The sequence below is a fragment of the Nicotiana tabacum genome, chromosome 21, assembly GCF_000715075.1.
Source record: "Nicotiana tabacum cultivar K326 chromosome 21, ASM71507v2, whole genome shotgun sequence".
Taxonomy (NCBI): domain Eukaryota; kingdom Viridiplantae; phylum Streptophyta; class Magnoliopsida; order Solanales; family Solanaceae; genus Nicotiana; species Nicotiana tabacum.
The window spans coordinates 90,196,500-90,218,635 of NC_134100.1; the positions used below are offsets into that span (position 1 = coordinate 90,196,500).

Genomic DNA, 22,136 nt, shown 5'->3' on the forward strand with positions numbered 1-22,136 from the left:
CTATAATATTTGATTAGTTTTCTCATTTTGTATTTCACTGAAAATTTAAATAACGTAATTGTTTACTAAATTATAATTTTGAATTCATCAAAAAGTAAAAAGAGATAAACCTTTTATTATTTTTATTAAAAATATACTAATATTTTTAATAATTAATCATTTGTGTTTTATATTATCTTATGTATAATATCCTGATAGTTTCTTTATATTTTTGTATTTTTTATTATAAAATTATGAGTTCTATTTATTAACTAAAATTTTCTACATGAGAAATTTGATTAGTATATAAATATTATAAAATTATCTTTATCCCCCTCCTTACGTACATTCTTTTCTATTGTAATATTTGCTTAGTTTTCTCATTTTGTATTCCACTGAAAGTTTAAATAATGTAAAAATAATTTACTAAATTATAATTTTGAACTCGTCAAAAAGTATAAAGAGATAAATATTTTATTATTTTAATAAAAAATATACTAATATTCTTAATAATTAATCATTTATGTTTTATATTATCTTATGTATAATTTCCTAATAGTTTCTTTATATTTTTATATTTTTCATTATGAAATTACGAGTTCTATTTATTAACTAAAATTTCCTACATGAGAAATTTAATTAGTATATAAATATGATAAAATTATCTTTATCCCCCTCTTTTCGTATATTCTTTTCTATGATAATATTTGATTAGATTTCTCATTTTGTATTTCACTTAAAATTTAAATAATGTAATTTTTGTTACTAAATTATAATTTTGAATTCATCAAAAAGTATAAAGAGATAAACCTTTTATTATTTTTATAAAAAATATTCTAATATTTTTAATAATTAATCATTTGTGTTCTATATATATATATTCTTATGTATAATAGCCTAATAGTATCTTTACATTTTTATATTTTTCATTCTGAAATTATGAGTTTTATTTATTAACTAAAATTTCCTACATGAGAAATTTAATTAGTATATAAATGTTTACTCTATCGCATTTTTTTTTAATATTCTTCCTTTATGACTGTTTGATTATTATGATTTTAGTTATGTGTATATGTACGATTTTTCTCATAATAATTCTAATTATAAGTCTTGTATTTTTATATTTTTCCATAAATTTATTTATTTTGCTTATCTAATTGTATTATCCATTACTTAATATTATTAAATTGACATGAATTCTTAATAAATTACCAGTTTAGTAAAATAACTACTCCCAAATTTGAATTGAAAGTTTTTGATTTTTTTTTAATTTTAAAATAATTTAAAAATTCCAACTTGAAACTACTCTCCAATTTGAATTGGCAACTTTTTATTTTTTTAATTTTATTTTTTATTTTAAAATAATTTAAAACTCCAACTTTGTTGGAACTTTTTCCTAAAAATCTACACTTGTCGTCTTATGGTACCGCTTGGCATCATATAATTATCTACTTTTCTTTATATATATTAAGAAGAAATTACTCCCCAATTTTGAATTGGTAATTTTTTATTTTTGTTATTTTTATTTTAAAAATAATTTTAATACTCCAACTTGAAACTACTCCCCAATTTGAATGAGTAGTTTATTTTTTTATATTTTTGTTTTTATAGATAATTATAAGATATCTATATTTATTAATTAAAGTAGAGTAACTAATTAATTCAAAATTTAAATTTAAATTTTTTTTAATTATAAAGTAGTTTATTTTGCATTAACAATGTCACTTGGCTTTTTGTGGTTATGACACTTGTCTTAATATAATGCTTTTGCTTCTCCTATTCAATATAGGTAGATAGGTTTGAATTAGAAATTTTTTATTTTTTTAATTTCGATTTTAATTTAAAATAGTTTTAAAACTCTAACTTTGTCGGAGCTTTGTCCTAAAAATCTACCCTTGTCGTCTTATGGTTATGCCACTTGGCATCATATAATTATTTACTTCTCCCACATTTGAATTGGTAGTTTGTATTTTTTGTTTTTTATTTTAAAATAATTTTAAAACTTCAAACTACTCCCCAATGTGAATTAGTAGTTTATTTTTTATATTTTCGTTTTTTATAGACAATTAAGATATCTATATTTGTTAATTCAAGTAGAGTAACCAATTAATTTAAAATTTAAAATTCAAAATAAAAAAAATAGTTAGAAATATAATTTATTTTGTCTTAATAATGCCACTTGGCTTTTTATGGTTATGACATTTGTCTTAATATAGTTCTTTTGCTTCTCATATTCTATATAGAATATAGATATAGATTCTATTCTATATAGATTTGCACCAGGCTACTTCTTACATTTGGTAGCCACCATTTGCACCTCTATTTAAACTGTAGTCATTTTTTTAAAAATTATTCAAATTGCAGTCATTTTGAATAAATTTTAAGCTACTCTTGCTATTTTTGTTTCTTATTTAAACCTTCAGGTATGAAATTTTGAACTGCTATAACCTAACTTTTTATCGAAAGTTTTGAAGTTTGAATTATCAAACCAGAACTTAAGATGTTCGAGTCTGTAATTAGGATTAGCCATAGTCTAAATTCAACTGAAACTACAATATAACTACGGTTTGAAGTTTGAAACATCAAACCCCGATGATCTAAAGAGGCTCAATTATTAAAAAGTTGTATCTTTTGGTTATTCTTTAAATAGAGTCAGCCAAAAATGGCTATTTGTGCACTTACATTTGGCCCAGTACTTGCATATTCTCGTTCTCGTTTTCTCTCAGCTCTGACAAGCAAACTCAGTCATGGCTCCTCTCAAAATTCTCCTCTGTGGTGACGTACTCGGCCGTCTCAATCAGCTATTCAAGCGCGTTTCTTCGGTTTTTCTTCTTCTCTACTCTCATTATTTTCGACTCGAACTATATATATATATATACACATACTCGTTCATAGCTCACTAACTCTAAATTTTGGATTTAAAAATCAACTGCTTACTGTATAGCTGAACTTGAACTCTTTCAGGTGAACAAATCAGCTGGTCCATTTGATGCTCTATTCTGCGTGGGCCAATTTTTCCCGGATTCAATTGAAGGGCTTGAGGAATTCAATGGATACATTGAAGGCCGCTCCAGTGTTCCTATACCGACCTATTTCATCGGGGACTATGGCGTCGGGTCCCCGAAAATATTGTCAGAAGTATTAAAGGACCCGAATAATCAAGGGTTTAAGATGGAGGGTTTTAGGGTATGTGAGAATTTGTTTTGGTTGAAAAGCAGTGGAAAATTTGAGCTTCATGGTAAGAACCTTAATTAGTAGTACCTCGAAAGCACACTAATTTTATGGACCAGAGGCGGGTTTAGTATTTAAATTTGATGGATTCAACTTTTATGTTCTCACTACCGAACTTATTGTACTTATGTAATTATGAGTTTAGAACTTAATATTTATTGACATATTGTGATTACCATGACATGTATATCTATAATGCATGTAAAAAAATATTGGGTTCTGTTAAATGAATAATGCATCCGCCCCTAGCCTTAATGTAGTCACGTCCAGATCAAGAGCATCGGTCCCGAGGGAATATGTGGATCTGAAATTGTATGGAATGTTCCCTTTTAACATATTCTGCTAAATTGTTAACCCGATGTTGTATTGACTTAAAGATGGTGGAAACTTGCAACATTTCCATGTTATACAGTGTGAGATGATGACGCCAAAGATTTGGAAGTTGAAAGTTGAAGCTTGTTATGAGCACGTCAAAGCATTGTACAATATAGCATATCCAAAAGGAAATCTTGTTGTGAGCACATATAAACATTGAGCAATTCATCATAATTTCGTGAAGAAGTGTATTTTTTCCCCATTGATTAAGGATTGAGGCTTAGTTGATTGACCAATTGGCTAATGTAATTGTTGTTACTATTTCTTTTTTCCTTTTTTTTTTTTTGAAAACTGCATCCAGTCCATGATAACTACCTGTTTTTCTGTTAATTTGGAATATTCCTCCAATTGTGAGATTAGAATCTCACCAAAGAGCAAGTGTCTATGCTTATATCTGATGTCTCTATCGTGAATTAGAGAGACTAAAGAAGTTAGGATTTCATATCATGTCTCTTATCGAATTACTGTTTTCTTGGTCCCTGGTGTATGACTGAAAAATGCTTTTGGACTTTGTGTTTGATGTGATATCTGATTTATACTGTACTCATGATTAGGGTTATCTGTGGCATACTTATCTGGTAGGCGATCTCCAACTGGAGCTCAGTTTGGAACATACAGTCAAGACGATGTTGATGCTTTGAGGGCTTTAGCGGAGGATCCGGGAACAGTTGACATATTTCTTACATATCCTTTGTTTTTATATTGATCACCCTCTTTTTCTGCATCTGACCACTCCATACAATGTCTTTGATTTCCTTAATCAACAACACTAATGAATGGCCCAGTGGAGTCACGAATGGAGTGACATCAAATATTCCTTCAGAAATTTCTGATTCATCTGATAGTGATCCCACAGTGTCAGAATTAGTAGCTGAGATTAAGCCTCGGTAAGTGATCATATTTTTACAAAGTGCAGTTCGCTTATTGAATATATTGTTCGTGGGCAATCAAGTTCTTCGTTCATGAGTTTCGTTTCAACTTTTCTTCACTACCTCTAGAGAAGAAAATTTGAATCTTTAAAATCTGGATCCAATAGCTATGTGGCATTTCTCATTAAAAAGTATTGTGTGCTACAAAATCAATTGTATGTATGTACTATAGGCTGCCACTTCCTCTTTTATGAGATTCTGCTTATTTTCCTTATCCATTAATAGTGCAAGCTTCATCCAGACCTAGGCTGGGATGGCAGTACATAGTTAATTTGAGGTGATATGTGTCATGACCTTCGTAATTTTTGGCTTGAACTAGCAAATCTTTTCCAAGAGTTTTTTTCACAGTGGATGTGTTTATCGTTGATTTACTTAGGCTTCACCTAAAGTAAAATTAAGCTGTTGGGATTAGCATTTGGCAGTCAGCTTACTGAATGTCAATTTGAAAAAAATAAGTAAAATTTCTTAAGATTTATTTCCTCGTTGTTGGAGAATTCACAATGTTCTGTTAATGTGAATGCTATAACAGCCACTATCCTGTGTGCATGTCTTGAGTGGTGGTAAACAATATTTTTTCTGTTGCTTTCTAGTTCTTTCTTCGTTTGAATGAACCAGTACTTTTCATTTAGATCTATACTTTGTTGCCCTATAAATCTATAAATTGTACCGCTGGTAGGTATCATGTTGCAGGAACTATGGGTGTATACTTTGATCGTCAACCATATGCTAATGTTGATGCTCTACACGTAACTCGCTTTCTGGGCTTAGCTCCTGTTGGAAACAAAGATAAACAGGTATTACAACCTTTGATATTTGATTTAAATTTCCTGCTTCTGAAACTTATCTCTGCTTCCTAAGCAGTTCTATTATATATTGAGAATGTATTATTATTTCTCTAGTTTCAGTGGCTGTGTCGCCCTTTAACACACAGATACTCTCTCTCTCTCTCTCTCTCTCTCTCTCTCTCTCTCTCTCTCTCTCTCTCTCTCTCTCTCTCTCTCTCTCTCTCTCTCTCTCTCTCTCTCTCTCTCTCTCTCTCTCTCTCTCTCTCTCTCATTCCACCTCTCTCCCGGAGTTTGAATCAAATGGCGGACGAACCTGCGTTGACTCGCTGGTCCTTCCCGGTAATTAAATTTAATCTTCCAAGGCCTCATTTGAAAATACAGCTTCTTTTTGTTGAATTTTGATGTAATTTTTGAATTTCTAGAAGTTTCCTAGAATTTTACACTTATCCTTCAATGGGCAGACAAGTCTTTGACAAACTGAGAGGCTTCTGCTGTCAAATGCTGGACTTGATATCACTGTAACAATGACAACTAAAACCTTAATCTCAACTAGTTGATATTGTGCAAATGGTTCCTCTGCTTCTATTGTGTTGTGTTCTTAGCTTATAGCTAAGTCTGCATTCATTCCAAGAGATTATGGGTCTTTAAAGAAAACTTCTCTCCATATGATTTTAGGTCTACCTCATCCCTTTTGTATCATTTTGAATCCTCATTTTATGCATGAATACTTTGCAGAAATTTATTCATGCAATATCCCCCACTCCGGCATCAACAATGTCGAAACCTGAGCTTAGGGCAAAGCCACCAAACACTACTTTATCTCCATATACCAATGTTGACAAAGCAGTCCCACCCGATGGAGCAACGAAGAGGCCCGGTGATAGTACGTCTGAGTCACAGTATTGGAGATATGATGTATCTCAGAAAAGGCAGAAACATGGAGATGGTAATGGTGACAGACTCTGCTTTAAATTCGTCTCTTCTGGCTCTTGTCCAAGAGAGAAGTGCCACTTTAGGCATGATGAAGAAGCTATGCAGCAGTACTCAAGAGGTGTGTGTTTTGACTTTCTCAACAAGGGAAAATGTGAAAGAGGTCCCAATTGCAACTTCAAGCATAGTTTGCAGGAAGAAGGTGGCAGATCAGCTACTGGTGCAGCAAGCTCTCACAGGTGGATATTTATCGAACTACTACTTGTTTTTTCGTGATGACTTTGCTGTTGTCAGTTTCTGTGCCTTCATAAATACTTCCTATTTCTTTCGCTGTTTTTCAGGTCAAGAGAATGTTGGTTTTGTTTGTCAAGTCCGAATGTTGAGTCACATCTCATCACTAGTGTTGGAGAATATTACTACTGTGCACTTGCTAAAGGACCTTTATTACCAGATCATGCGCTGATTATGCCCATTGAACATATGCCCAATACGTTATCTCTTTCACAAGAATGTGAAAAGGAATTGGAACATCTTCAAAACAGCTTCAGAGCTTACTTCAAAAGGCAAGGGAAGGAAGCAATTTTTTTCGAGTGGGCATTTAAACGAGGAATTCATGCCAATCTTCAGGTGTGGAAAAATTTGCAAATAATGTATTGTGATGATGTATCCCTGTGTTACTGATTATTTAAAAAATAAGATATGTCTGTATTACCATCTTTGAAACTGTCGCTAAAAGTTTGTTTATTAGCATAACTTAATTTTAATTTATTTGCTTTTTGTTGTCTACTTTCATAGGATATGGTAGCAGTTTAACCAATATTTCAGACAAACTTGAATTCTTGTTTTCTTTATGTATCAAGTACCGCAGTTTTCCAAGCATATTTCAGTGGGCATAAGGTGTTGCAGTAGCTTGTACTGACAGAAAAAGGTGTTGCGTTGCAGCTCGTACATGTATTGTTCTATTTGAGATCTACGGCTTTAGGAACTCTGAGTAAACACAAAACCTTTCCTGAGTACTGGGTTTGATTAGAAAACCATCCATAGAGTGCCATTGCTTGATCGTTTTCTCTCAATATTCAGTTCTTTGTGAAAGAGCTGTCGGTGTTCATCACTCGCAGAGAGGCATACACCATGAGGCACAAACATTACCTAACTGGAATTAGTATTTATATTTTGAAGTACGAGTGAGAGATCAAATTGAATGAAAAATGTAAGCAAATTACCAGAAAGCTTAAAATCTGCACGGGAAATTAAACCCCATTCAAACCTTAAAGGCTACATGACAATGGAACAGGCCCTTGCTTTTCACATTTTGCAAAAGATTGTACATATTCATGCACTTTCTTTGTGCTCTTTTGTTTGAATTAAATACTTATTGGTTTGAAAAGGAAAAAAAGAGAGAAAATGCTCTGTTTGTGGAAACTGATTAAAGCTTGAGTACGATTTACCCAACTGGTGGTTAAGAAGAAAGACTCAGTCAAGGATCATGTGGCTGACACTCGTCATGTGAGGCTTACATCAAAGACACCCAAAGAGGCAGAGCCTTAAAAAACATAGACATGCCTTAACTTACACCTTTTAGAAGTATGTGTTTAATTTTACACATTGGGGCAAATTGCAGCTGCCTTGCCTTAATGGCTCAATCTCCTTTTTTAACATTGATGAATGATGCACAATTATGTAATTGTTATTCTCATTTCACAGTTCGTTTGTCCATTATTCCTTCATCTTTATTACCACTTATTTTCCATTTATCTTAATCTCCACTCTTTGTGTATCTTGTAGGTTGTTCCTATTCCCTCGTCCAGGGCATCTTTGGTTCAAGATATTTTTAACTTGGCTGCTGAAAAATTGGGATTCAAATTTACCATAATTAAGGGTATGGTTAATGACTTCTGTATTGCACAAGGCCATGGAGTCAGAATCCCTGCCCCATTCCCCAACCAGATAATAGAAGAAAACTGGTAAAGGACTTGATCAAAAAAAGAAAACTGGTAAAGGTAGAGACATTAGAACAGTGGAAAACAGCAGCTCAACTCTGCATTCATGCCTCAGCCTTGGCTATTCTTCGTTGTCCTTTAATGCATCATCACTGCAGATGCTCAAAATTCTAAACTTCTGTTTTTCCCATTGTATCCTTTTCTCCTCTGTTCTCTGTTAATTGGAAATGTGGGTTAGCATGGTTATGGACGAAACTCTCATGGATTTACAAAGTCATAGTTTGTCTCGTGTGGGAGGGTGAGAACAGTTCAGTTTAGAGATGACATTCATGTGGTGTTTTCTTTTTACTGCAGAAGGAAGACAAGCGTTGCGGACCCAGTTTGACAGAAGTTGCAGCTTATTTTATGTTGAAGTTCCTGGAGGTGGTATTTTGTCACATGTTGTGGAGGAGAATGAGAAATTCCCAGTTCAATTTGGTCGTGAGGTAAGATGTTTGTATATACCTGACAAGGGAGGATAGCCTAGTGTAAACGGGAGGAGCGTTGGCCCTCCACCTCGACCAATGAGGTTGGAGTTTCGAGTCACCAAGGGAGCAAAGTGGGGAGGATAGGATGTAAAAGCATGTAACTGAAATGTTTATATATATATATATATCTGGCAGAATGCACTTCCATATAAATTTTACCTAGGTTGATCGTGCAATCATCCCCTTATCTAATAATGTATCATGTAGTTAAATTTTTTGACAGTTGACGCTTAGTTTGCTTCCACTTTATGCAAAATATGTTTTAACAACTGTAATTTGCTGTGTTTTGCATGAATGTGTCACAGGTTTTGGCAGGCTTGCTAAATGTGGCAGATAGAGCTGATTGGAGAAATTGTAAGGATAGCAAAGAAGAAGAAATTAAAATGGTCGAGAGATTCAAGAGTGGATTTCAAGAATATGATCCAAATCAATAGGATATTGAAGAAAGATGCAACACGAGAGCTTTTCCTCTTGTGTTCTTCACCTAACGCAACGTAGCATTTCCTTGAGGTTCTCTTTGCTCCCGGCTTGGGTATAATTGCAAGTATTTGCAGTTCTTCAAGCTCATGTGCTTGCATTATGGTTGAACAGTGATCTGATTATCTGAAAACATTTTTGCCACAGGAAATGATGCAAATGTTAACCGGATAGTAACTGCATATATTTAGACAGCAACATTAGTTCAACGATTTGGTGTTATACCGAGTAATTCTGCACCTATTATGGAACTTTGGTCTACTTGCATAATGGACATTGGCCAAGTTGCTGCTAGGAGGTATAGCAGTTCAATTTTTATGTATGCTATATGTGTACACTCAGCTTGTCAGTTAGGCTATTGAGATAGTTGGACAAAACGTCGCAGAGCAGAACCATCCACTGTATGAATGGATCATGTATGAGCTTGTGAGTTTGTTTGCAACTGTTTGAGATAAGATGCAATTTTAACTTTTTTGTCCAATGGATTTGGTTCTTATTTGTTAGAAACATTACAAACTTTATTGACGGGACTGATATCATGTTAACTGGTTCACCAGAATAAAGTTTTATGTATTGTAACAAGAGTTCTTTCCATTCTGGTGTGAGTTAAAAATCTTGGAAGGCAAAAGAATGAATTGCTGCTAAGATCTTGTAGTACAGAAGTCTTTACCACTCTGCGGAACATGTTTACTCCTACTATCACTTGTGTTTAAGAGCATTGTCTGTATATAATTTGGCAAAGAACTTACGGCGATCTCTGGGAAAATCACACGACTGATCCTGAAACCGTTTTAGAAGTCAGATTGAATTTTCAATTGGTGGTTGGAAAATCTTTGAAAGGCGGTACAAAAAGAGGGGTAGACCAGGGAACGTATCGCTCCTCGTGAAGTAGATACCGCATCCAACCAAGTCTTTGACCAGGGAACGAGAGAATTTCCACTACTGCTCTTCTTATCTGTCGTACCCCCAATCCTCCTTTATACGAAGGCATCATAACATATACATCAAATCAAGATCAAATAAATGATTTTCCATCCCTTCTTTATACTCGTCTATTCCTCTATCACTATATATGCCATACAATATACTCTAAATTCTCATTGTCGAGGGAAGTGAATCAACAAATGCATGCAAGGAGGGATGTAATTCAAGAGGTGTAGTTCATCTAAACGTTCATCTATCTGTATATTAAAAGCACGAAGACCTTTAGCGAAATGTCGTTCGCTTTTTTTACCCTTGATAAATTGATTTCATACTAGACAAAATAGTCTTTTAATTATTTTCCTAATATTTAGGAATATAGATATTTATTATTTCCCTAATACTTAGGATTTCAAAATCAACTAAATTTTTTATATTAAATCTTCCTTATTTGAGCTATGTAATATAATAAATTTGTAACAAAAATAACAAAGAAAATCACATTAATTTGTGACAAAGGAAAATCCCATTATTATATCAATTTATGGAAACTTTATGGCATGCGCTAGGAATGTAGTGATAATATTGCTTCTTTTAAAGTTTTCTATAGATATTTAACCTTGAAATTAATTAAAAGAGAGCTCTACTTTACTAAATACGATAGGAATATGCAGTGAGAGAATTTGGTTCTTCAAACTTTTAGTATTTGTTTTTCGCCACTAGAGTTAATTAATCATTTTTAGACTAAATTAGATTTTAAACAATAAATATATTAGCATAAAGTTACATTCCATGTTGGATATAATGATAATTGCCATCAATCTTTTACAATTAATTTTTTCAGTTCAGAATGAGCTAATATGTTGATTTTTGAATTCAACTATGAATGTTTCACTTTTACTCTCCTAAATTTTATGAGGTTTCTTAAATTCTACGACCTTTTTCAATTAATAAATAAAATTCTTATTTTATTGTACGATGCGTGCATGACATTGCTTATGAGAAATTGCTTCTTTCAAGTTTTTCATAGCTATTTGAATTTTTTAAATAATAAAAAGAGTATTTTTCCTTGTAAATGAATGCTGTCATAATACACATTATCCTTTAAAAACAGATTTTCATTGGAAAAAAATCATAATATTATTTTTATTTTTCTAATATTAAAAACTTAGAAATCAACTAAAACTTTTAATTATTAAATATTCTCTTATTTGAACTACATAAAAACTTCTAATATTTAAGAATTTAAAATTAAATAAAATTTTACTTATACAAATTATTTTATTATTTGAATTATGTAAGAAACTATAAAAATTATTTTCGTATTTAACATAATGACTTTTCTTATTTTGAATTTCTTAAGTTTATTCCAACGGGCAAAGCCGTGCTACTTTTACTTCTCAATTTGAAAACAAAAAAGATTTAAAAAGATAAAACTAAGGGTCCTTCATCAATATTGTAAATGCTTCAAGATAGAAAGAACAAAAGCCAAAATTTTGTGGGAAGTACCTCATTTCACAATATCTTGTGGGAATGTGTTTATACTTTACATTAAAATAGTAAATTAATTTTCTAAAAAAAAAGTTCAAGTTGAATAAAGTGGTAGTAGTTTGTAGAACCTTACCTAATACTTAAAAATTTGAAGTCAACTAATAACAGAACTTATTAAATTTGTAAGTCAATCTAAATTTCTTAATCTTGAGTTTTTGGGCTTATATGGTATTTCAAGCGATTAACTGTGTACAAAATATAAATATAGTTTAAATCAGAGTCTAATTCTAGATAAAACTAAAAATAAAGTTGTTGAACATTTTTCACCTCTCTCAAAATTATCCAAAATAAACACAAGGGTGCTAGCCTCCAAAACATATCTTCTTTATTTCCTTATAGATTTTTATGCCGTGAATTTGCCTCTAAATATCAAAATTAATTAATTCTTTCTTTACATAATTGAGTCTTACTTATCTTCTATGTACAACATAATTGCATATTTTCAAAAACACATATTAAAAATTGTTTTTAAGAAAATATTGTATAAGACTTCCAAGTATATCAAAGAAACGAACCGGCATTGCTCCTTCGTAAAAGTTGTCGTGAGTTCGCTCCTAAAAAATTTTCAAATATAATTTATTGTCTTTTATATGCTTCTATCTTACTTAAACTTTAGATTACAGGATGATTTCATTTATTAGAAAGTATAAGAAAATTTCTCTTTTAAAATGTGGTATGTATATCTTTCAATATTTTACTTTTGAATCTTGTAATAGCACAAAATACGATTCAATGTACGTGCATAAAGATTATAAATATTTGTATTTTCGAATGAGCATCTTTATAATGAGGAGATATAATTACTTCACACTTCCTAAATGTGAAATTGCCAATACATAAAAATTTCTTACTCCAGGTTGTGTTAATATTGACAAAGAAATTCCATGGTGTTGCTATGTGTAACACTTAATATTATTTTGATAAATTATTGTTAAATACATTATAATTGAGTTTTTGGGCTGCCACCCTTTTGTATTTATCTAAGGATATTTAGTATTTGGGCAGCCATTTTTATTTCATATTTATCCAAAAAATTTAAAGATAACTTTGATTGACTTAGTCTTCCATAAACTCCCCATTTTCATTCTTTCAAGAAAAAAAAGAAAATCTCTACCCTCTCTCCTTCTTATCACCTGAAAATTTCATGAAAACCACCATAAATTTTTACTAAACCAACCAGCAAAAATTATTTTTGGTAAAACTCAAGTTGCTCCTCTCTTTTGTGGTAAGTTACTAAACCCGTTTTTACACTAGATAACTATTAGTGTTTTCTTCATATCTTTTTGTATAGAGCTCCATTTTAAGTAATCTAAGACTTTCTGAAAAGCTATTTTATAGATCTATAACTCTTATGAAGGAACTAAAATATAGTTTGTCTTTTATTTACCCGAAAATAGGTGATGAAGTACATGGCAGGTGCTGCCCGGATTTTCTATTTTACAACCCCTCCATGTACTACTGTTAGTAAGTTTAGCATAACCTTTTGTACAAAACTGATATGGGGGTTATTCAAGATGTTTGAAACACTAAGACACATATCTATAACTGTAAAGAAGACCACACAGTCTAGGTTGTCCTTTTTCATCTTCAAATCTGAGTCACAACACGAGATAGTGATACTGTCCAGAATTTCTGTTTCAAATATTTTGGGTAATTTTCACCAATATCATGTTTAGTTTGACATGTTAAATCACTGAACTTATATAGATATTTTATTATATATTTAAGGTATATATATATCCTTGTAAAATCTACGGGGAAGTATTTAAGGAAGTGGACGGATTTGGTTTGTCTAGGGCGTAGACGATTCGAACGTCCTCAAGTTGTGGTTGAACTATTTTGTGGTAAAACACCAAGGTTTGTGTATAAACTTTGTACTCTTTTTACTTGCTGGAATATTTTAAATTAACCTGATATTTTATTTTTCTTGTATTCAATTAATAGCATTGTATTCGTGTTATATCAAGTATTGTAAGATATTTGCTAAATCGCCCACTCATACGGATTGTTTGATCATTTTGTATTCTTGTTGGGACTTTGTCCTTCTTGTGGTAGTGACTTTGTCACTGATCTTGGCATGCCTCTTGATTTGGATCTTTTGCCATCTTGACTTTGGATTTGTAGTTCGTCTTAAATTATGGAACTTGTCCGTGTTAAGTATGAACTAGGAAGCCATTTTTAATATGATTCTTGATTCTCTTGACTATTGGGTTTTGACCCTACTTGATTTGGGGGCTTCGGTCCATATTGATATCTGATTTTGCTTAGTGTGATAGCATGACGTATATATTGGGCGAAAAATGGATATTTGACAAGCTTTCTTGGATTGCTAGTATACGATTTCTCAACTCTTGAATCTTGAACATTGTTATTGATATTTGAAAACACTTCAAGGGTTGATATTTGATACTTTTGATATATTTGTTCACTTGTTTCAAAATATGTTTCATTTGAGCTACCTATGACTGAAAATGAAAATTGAAGAAGTTAATGGCTCCAAGCCCAAAAATTATACGCCGCTAAACTTTATGCTTAGTGATAGTTATTTTCTATCGTAGGTAATGTATGTGATAAAATTTGAAGACGACCTTATGAAGTGGTCTTTTTGGGAGCACTTATGTGTAAGCACGTGATTTTTGACCCGCACAACTTTTAAAAGTAGTATTTTAAAAAAAAATAGTTATTTATTTTTCATTTAATAGGATTTCAGTCAACTTTTAGTTTTAATTTTAAAACATAAGTTTAAAAACACAAAAATAGTTTTATAATATTTCATTTCTTATTATATATTTTTGTTAGCTTATTAGTATTTTATGATATTTATAATATTTAAAAAATACCATAAATATTTTTATTTTTAATCTATAGTTCACTTTAATAGTTTATTCTTATTAACTAAGATTAATTAGTATATTTTGGTAGTATTAGTATTTTTATTTTTGTTCAATGCGAAAGAATTAAATTTGGGCCAATTGGGAGCTCATTTTCGGATTTTGGTGGTCCAGCAAGACAAATGCCCATTATTCCCAATTTTTTTTATCCCAAACCCTTTTCTCACACTTTAAAACCCCCCTTAATCATAGCCATTGATCTACTTTCATCCAAGGGTTAGGATTAATTCCCCTACACCATATAAAATCCTAATAGAACCCTAATCTAAAAGAAGAACCTAATTTCCTACCCCCACCAAAAAAGGAACGGCGCTGCTTCCTTCAAAAGAAAAATGACCCCATTTCCTTATCATCAGCTCTCATGCACACATTCGAGAGAGTCAGCTGCAGACTGAATCTCCTAAGCTAAAGGAAAAAGACACATACACTCAAAAAGAAAGAAAGAACAAGAACGATACAGTGAGAAAACGGACGAAATTGGACAGAATCTTTGAATAAGAACTAAAGTTTTGGTTCTGGGATTTCATTGTTCCTTCTCCTAAATTTTTGTTTTGGTTTACTGCACCAAACAAGTTTCGGTTCGAGTTCGAGGTTCCGGTCTAAAGTCGATTTTGGGTCTAGGATATGTCATGAATGGTCGTTATATGAATTTTGTTGGAAGCTTTGTTCAATAGAAAATCATTGCTTCAGTTAAGGTCCATTCTCAATTTGTCTTTACTATGGATTAGTTGAGTATTATATTTGTTTGCTTTTGCTAAATCATTTAATTGCTTTATTTTAGTTAAAAATCTTGATTGCTTGTTTGAATTGTTGATCGGTACTTTATGAGACTTTTTTTGTGGTTTCAAATAATTCCATGTATATATATTTCTAGTGAACTCAATCCTCATTGTTTTTGACTTTCTATGCTTGTGTCGGTCATGAGCCTTTAAAATTCACTACATAGTTCCTGGATGATTATCGCACTATGAATGTTACATTGTGGTTCTGATTGTGAAACTAAAGTGTGTTGTTGTTGATGGGAATCCACAGCTTAGATTAATTAGAGATAATCCTGAGGGAATCTATCTATTGGGAAATTTGAATTGTCTCTTTGGTCGAAAATTGAGCAAGAAAGTGTTCTGTTCGCGTTTGTATTATTTTCTTAGATATATCAGTGATCATGTTAACTCTCTTTTTAATTAAATTTTACACTTCATCCACAATTGACTTCCATAACTCATGGCCTCACAATAATCTCAAGGTTTTGGAAGAATAATGAATATCATAGCTTGCTTTAGGCGCGATTAATAAATAAATCATCGTGACTATGGGTACGGTTCCCGTGGCATAGTCATGATACATAATCCCCAATTCGAGTGTTCGTTTCACGTGACTCGACCGTAACTTCGAATAATAATAAAATTAACATGTTGTAAATCGCGGGTGCGTTTCACGTAGCGCGATTTGCAATGTGTACAAAAATAAACGAGTGCGCGACATCGCGACTTGTTCAAACAAATTCCACAATATTAAAAGCAGTTTAAAAGGTTAAGATGCACAATAGGTTCTAAATATGTAATTAATCAGATAATTAGGCCAATTATTAATTGTTAAGCGACCGTGCTAAAACCACGGAACTCGGGAGTGCCTCACACCTTCTCCCGGATTAATAGAATTTCTTACTCGGTCTTCTGATTTTGCGGAATTTAAAACAGAGTCAAGTTTCCTCGATTTGGGATTTTAAATAAACTGGTGACTTGGGACACCATAAATTATTCCAAGTGGCGACTCTGATTAATTAAATAATTCCATTTTGAATTATGTCACTTTAATTGGAAAAATCCCTTATCCCCTATCCTCCGCGGAAAAAAGGAGGTGTGACAGCTCTGGCGACTCTGCTGGGGAAAAGAACTCAGAATCTCTAGTTCAGGGTTCAGAATTCGAGCTTAGAATAGCTGTTATGATTGGCTTTTATGATTGTCTGATTTTTACGGTTTGAGCCTAATGTGCTAAATGCCGCTTTTTTACCGCTTTGATATTGTGTGAATTGTATATAAACTGCTATGAAACCCTTCTTCTCTCTGAGTCTTCTAAATCTTCTGGGAAGCATGCGCTTCGCGTGACTTCTTTTCTGTTAGATTCATATCCTAATTTTAGAACGAGGTTCGGACAAGTTGCAAAGTCGGTGAAGCTTCTATATTCCCGGTACGCTGTTCCCTTCGACTCGAGTTGTCCGCTCGGGTAAGCCAAGTCTAGAACAATACCCCCAGGGTTCAAACCTAGAAAAACATAACCCTATGCCGGATCCCTAGTATGTACGTTTGTTTGCATCACGTGCATGTGACTTTGGGGACTCAACACAGGGGTTGGGTTCGTCTAGGATAGGTGTACCCCAAATTAAAAGACCATCCTGATGCATCTTACGTGCTACTTGTGTATTTATTTGTTTGGCTTGCATGTTAACTGGCTTCTAGGATAGGGAAAGAAAATCAAGAAAAATAGGAGAGAAAATTGACCCGGTTCCTGAAAATATCGGTATTTGATAAAAAGAAGAAAAAAGATCCTGAAACTCTGCCGAATTTTTAAAAGGTTGTCGTAAATGAGTCCAAATTTTCAAAAATGACATTTTTCCCGGTCCTGAAAAACTGGCAGAATTATGCGGGTCTGATTCTCACCGAATGTGAGATACGTAGGCAAACCTCATCGGTTCCGGCCCACAATTTTCAAAAAATCCAAAAATATTTTCCTTTACTTCCTTCTTTAGAAAGTCTTTATTTTAATCCCCAATTTTAAAAAAAATACAAAAACATTTTTTTTTAATTTCTTCTCAAATTCCAAAAATATTTTCGTTCTTCTTTCGAAAATTGAAAAGAAAATTCACAATTCAAAAATATTTTTTTTCTTTAGAAGTATTTCTTTCATAAATTCAAAATAAAAGTCCATAAATCCAAAAATATTTTATTTCTTATTTAGAAGTTTTTCTTTCGAAATTCCGGAAAAAAAAATCGGAATTCAAAAACAAAAATATTTTCTTTCTTCTTTATAAGTCTTTCTTTCAGAAATAAAAAAAATAAAAAAAAGAGAGTTAGTTTATTTCTTTTATTCTTGATCCTCCCGAACTACGCAAGATCTGATTCATGTTCCCACATGATACGTAGGCAACCCACATCAGGTTCGATCGAATGAACTAAAAAAAATGCAAAAAACAAAAAAATAGAAAACAGAAAAAAAAAAATAGAAAAAAAAAGAGTGTTCATTCTAACATGTTTGTTATTTTGAAATAAAATCTGGTTAAAGGTGGTCGGTTTGTTGGTTTGCAATGGCGAGTCCAGGATCCCTGAGAAGGAGCAAGAACCACTGTTGTTGATCAAACTAAGGTCACAAAAAGGCAAGTAGATAAGTTGGTGATAAAATAGAGACAAATGTTGACTGACTTCTACCTGTTTTGAGCAATAGGACATGTTCTGCTTGGACGATCTTTCTTCCAAGTCCTTTGGCAAATCTGTTGCTTTGAAATTTTACATGCCGTCAGTACTGAAATCCGACAACCAATATTGGAAACGGTTCAGTCAAAAAGTCAAAATGTGAGTGCCGAATCAAAAGCAATAAAAAGGATTGAATGCCATTGTAGTGCTGATGTGCAAATTTGTGGCTAAGATGTCGCTTAGTAACTGGAAAGTCACTCCTCTTTTAGACAAGGAGGAGTCTTGGTAGTTTATTTTGTCATCTTTTCTGTTATCTGGGTTATCCAGGGTTGTAACCCAGATTCCAGTTTGTTTGTCTTATTGTCAAATCCTGCCATCCTTTATTAATGAAATACAGTTTGTCCCTTTGTGTCATTCTGTCCCTTGGTGTCATTTTATGCTTAATTCTTTCGCCGCTAGTTCTAGTGACATGACATGCATGCAAAATTTTCGGTCGGCTTTTATAAAATCAGTCTAGTTTTGAACTGGTTAACTGAGAACAAGACACTTTTGAGGATGAATACAGAGTCAAAACACTTTGGAATTAAGCTCGGTTCAAATTCATGTGGAACTAGAATAGTCATACCCGTGGGGTTAATGATCTTTACCTTCAAATCATTGTGAAGATCGGATTTGAGGAAGAATTAATTGTAAGTTTGGAAAGTTTGACATTAATGGATGGAAAGTGTCTTTCGACCACGAGACCCCAAAAGCGATATGTCCATCAATGTCATGTTTGTGAAGGGATAACATGATTGGCATTCCCGAGGTTGGGAGGCCCTCTTTCTACTACCTAAATAATTTATATCCTTTGTTACCCCTTTTGAGCCTATGTTATTTCCTTTGACCACCCTCTTTTGGAATCAAGTTTAGAGTCAAAAGTAAAAAAAAAATGAAAAAAAGAATATAAAAAAAAATGAAAAGAAAAGTTCATACCCCAAGAGTACAAATTGGGACAACTCTTAGAAAGTACAAGTGAAAAAAAGAGAAAAGAACAGTGACCCATGCCCCATAAAATAAAAGTTGGGGCAACTTGTTTTGAAAAAAAAAAGAGAAAAAAAAATAGTTAGGTCAGATGTTTGAACTATGTTAGACCTGATTCCTTTAAAAAAAGGATACGTAGGCAGCCTTACACGGTTCGGTCCAACCAAATAAGAGTAAAAAAAAAAATTCCAAAAAATCTCCGATATCTGAAACTGGGGCAAAGATTTTATTTCACTTTTGAAAGAGTCAATTCCGAGAGTTGTAAATCTACAGCCCCTTATTTTGAGTCTACTTTGAGCCTTTATGTCAACCATTCTTTCCAACCCTATCCAAAAAAACCTTCCAAAAAAGACCTCTTGATATGCCTTCAAGAATGCCAAGAAAAGCATGCAATGAGCAAAAGTTGTCACGCGACATAGAACACTGTCAAGTTGCTCACACAAGAAAGCAAAAAAAAAAAAATAGAAGAAAATTGAGTGAGTCTTACTAGTGAAAACCCTCACGGGCACTGTAAGGCGACGGTAAGAAGAGATAAATAAATGAGAGAGGCTTGTTGGTGAAAATTCCTCGGGGCACTACTTGTCGAAAGTGAGTCGTGAAGCTGATGCAAAGGATTGGCACGAACAAGCCCGACTTCAAATTCATAAGAATGGTAAAAGGGAAGATTTGGCCAGTTTGATAGATTAGACTGTTAAGTCCAAAATGCATGTCATGATCATTAAGGCTAGTTACCGCAAAATAAAAAGAAAAAAAAGAAAAAAAAGCTCTTCCTTCTTTCCTTCCGACAGGGGCATTTCTTGTTAATACTTGTTTCTTTGCATCATTGTATCCTTCACTTTGAGTCAGTCCTTGTCAAAACAAGCTAGAAAAGATTTCAAAATCTACTACCAGTTTTTCAGTTGTACAAAGTAAATTTGGCCAGCACACTTAGTCGTTACTGTCAACATGCCTTGAGGGTTCATGAAAATGTTTGCCCCCAAAAGACTCTTGTCAACCTATTGGGCGCAAGCAAAGATAACTGGTGATTCTCTTTGACAGACAAATTGCTCAAAAAGCAGAAAGACATTCAAGACATAGAAAAGGTCACCTAAGCAAAGATCTCCAGTTGGGATAAGGCTAATTGAGCCACAAATACAAATGGTACTCGGGTGTGAAATGACCAGGGTTGATGTAAAGCAAAAAGTCTCTTGAAACTGACTCAAGCTGATTGAGCAAAAGCCAAGCTGCCCAAGACTCAAGGCTGCAAACCGACCACCACTTTTAAAACTAACAAAATTTTCTTTGTTTGAAACAGGAACAAAGCAGTGCAAGGAATTTGGGTTTAAGAAAAAAAAAGAGAAGAAAAGAAAGAAAAATAAAAAAGAAGAGAAGAACCGACAAAGGTAAGTTTCTTAAATCTTTGCCTTTATCTGTCTTGCTAGTGTGCATAAATATTGCAATTGCTCTTCACATTTTTCCTCCTAGGATAAAAAGTCCTAGTCTGATGGATTTTCTCCCAATAAAAATCTTAGTCTGATGAATTTTTCTCCTAAGATAGAAAACCCAGTCTGATGAATTTTCTCCTAGGATAAAAATCTTAGTCTGATGAATCTTTCTCCTAAGATAACAAAAAAAAGACCTAGTCTGATGAACTTTCTCCTAGGATCGAAGTCTTAGTCTGATGAATCATTCTCCTAAGATAGAAAACCTAGTCTGATGAATTTTCTCCTAGGATAGAAATCTTAGTCTGATGAATCTTTCTCCTAAGATAACAAAAAAAAGGACCTAATCTGATGAATTTTCTCCTAGGATCAAAATCTTAGTCTGATGAATCTTTCTCCTAAGATAGAAAACCTAGTCTGATGAATTTTCTCCTAAGATAGAAATCTTAGTCTGATGAATCTTTCTCCTAAGATAACAAAAAAAATACCTAGTCCGATGAACTTTCTCCTAGGATCGAAGTTTTAGTCTGATGAATTATTCTCCTAGGATAAACGTCTTAGTCTGATGAATCTTTCTCCTAAGATAATAAAAAAGAGACCTAGTCTGATGAATTTTCTCCTAGGATCGAAATCTTAGTCTGATGAATCTTTCTCCTAAGATTGAAGACCTAGTGTGATGAATCTTTCTCCTAAGATACCAAAAAAAAAAAAAAAAGACCTAATCTGATGAATTTTCTCCTAGGATCAAAATCTTAGTCTGATGAATCTTTCTTCTAAGATTAAAATCTAGTCTGATGAATTTTCTCCTAGTATAATAAGTTTAAAAAAAAAAAAGAAAAGTCTGGATTTAAAAAAAAAAGGGGGGGGGGGAGTGGGCTTAATTTTCAGTTTTCTTAAGTTATCAATCTTTAGTTTTCTTGAAATCAGGGGTCCCGCCTAGAGAATAAGGTTAGTTTTTAGTTTAGTCAAGCTTAGTTTATAGTTTTCCGCAAGCTCAATCTCAAATCTAGGAGACACTTCCTAGTTTGGGTTTTTGAGATTTTTATTTCTTTAGGAGACGCACTTCCTAATTTTAGATTAAAGGTTTTACCCCTAGGAGACACACTTCCTAGTCTAGGTCTTTCAGGATATACTTTTAGGAGACGCACTTCCTAAAGTGAGATTTCACCCCTAGGAGACGCATTTCCTAATTCAAGTTTCACCCCTAGGAGATGCACTTCCTAGTCTGGGTCATCCAGGTTTTTTTTGTTAGCAGACGTATTTGCTAGTCGAAATTTTCTTGATTTTACTCACAGGAGACGCACATCCTAGTCGAGTCTTCAATTTTACTCTCATCATTGCAATCTTCATCAATAGCATAGGTAATTTATAGTTCTGCTAATAACTCACAAATCTTTCTAGTGTAAACTGGGGCAAAAAAAGTTTCGTTTGTTATGTCCGTTTTGCTGTAGTGGCAGGCTCCCACCTGGAGAACGAGGGAATTCATTTCAGTGTTAAGTCAATATCAGGCACCCACCTGAAAAATGAGGGAATTCATTTTAAGTTTTTAAGTCAGCATCAGGCGCCCACCTGGAGAATGAGGGAATTCATTTCAGGTTTTATGTCAGCATCAGGCGCCCACCTGGAGAATGCAGGAATTTATTTCATGTTCAAGTTATAGAGGCATCAGGAGCCCGCCTGAAGAACATGGTCAACTTTTAGTTTTCAAGTTCAAGTCAGAGACAGCAGGATCTCGCCTGAAGAATAGGG

General features: G+C 33.1%; 1 protein-coding gene across 7 annotated transcripts; it reads left to right on the plus strand.

Annotated features, from left to right (window-relative positions):
• Positions 1 to 2,648: 2,648 nt before the first annotated feature.
• Positions 2,649 to 9,680, plus strand: LOC107778195 (zinc finger CCCH domain-containing protein 64). 7 transcript variants are annotated; one of them, XR_012704303.1, is made up of 11 exons: positions 2,649 to 2,801; positions 2,944 to 3,217; positions 4,140 to 4,269; positions 4,356 to 4,472; positions 5,191 to 5,308; positions 6,035 to 6,468; positions 6,571 to 6,856; positions 8,015 to 8,108; positions 8,524 to 8,654; positions 9,002 to 9,228; positions 9,321 to 9,680. XR_012704303.1 is itself a non-coding variant. In XM_075241620.1 (10 exons), the coding sequence occupies exons 1-10, from the start codon at positions 2,727 to 2,729 to the stop codon at positions 9,128 to 9,130; spliced, it is 1,788 nt and encodes a 595-aa protein (XP_075097721.1). In that variant the 5' UTR covers positions 2,650 to 2,726; the 3' UTR covers positions 9,131 to 9,680. The 7 variants fall into 7 exon arrangements, 2 of the variants coding, with proteins under 2 accessions (XP_075097722.1, XP_075097721.1); XR_012704304.1 differs by having other exon boundaries at positions 2,650 to 2,801; positions 4,140 to 4,267; positions 4,354 to 4,472; positions 9,002 to 9,240; XR_012704305.1 differs by having other exon boundaries at positions 2,650 to 2,801; positions 4,140 to 4,267; positions 4,354 to 4,472; positions 9,002 to 9,206.
• Positions 9,681 to 22,136: the final 12,456 nt, after the last annotated feature.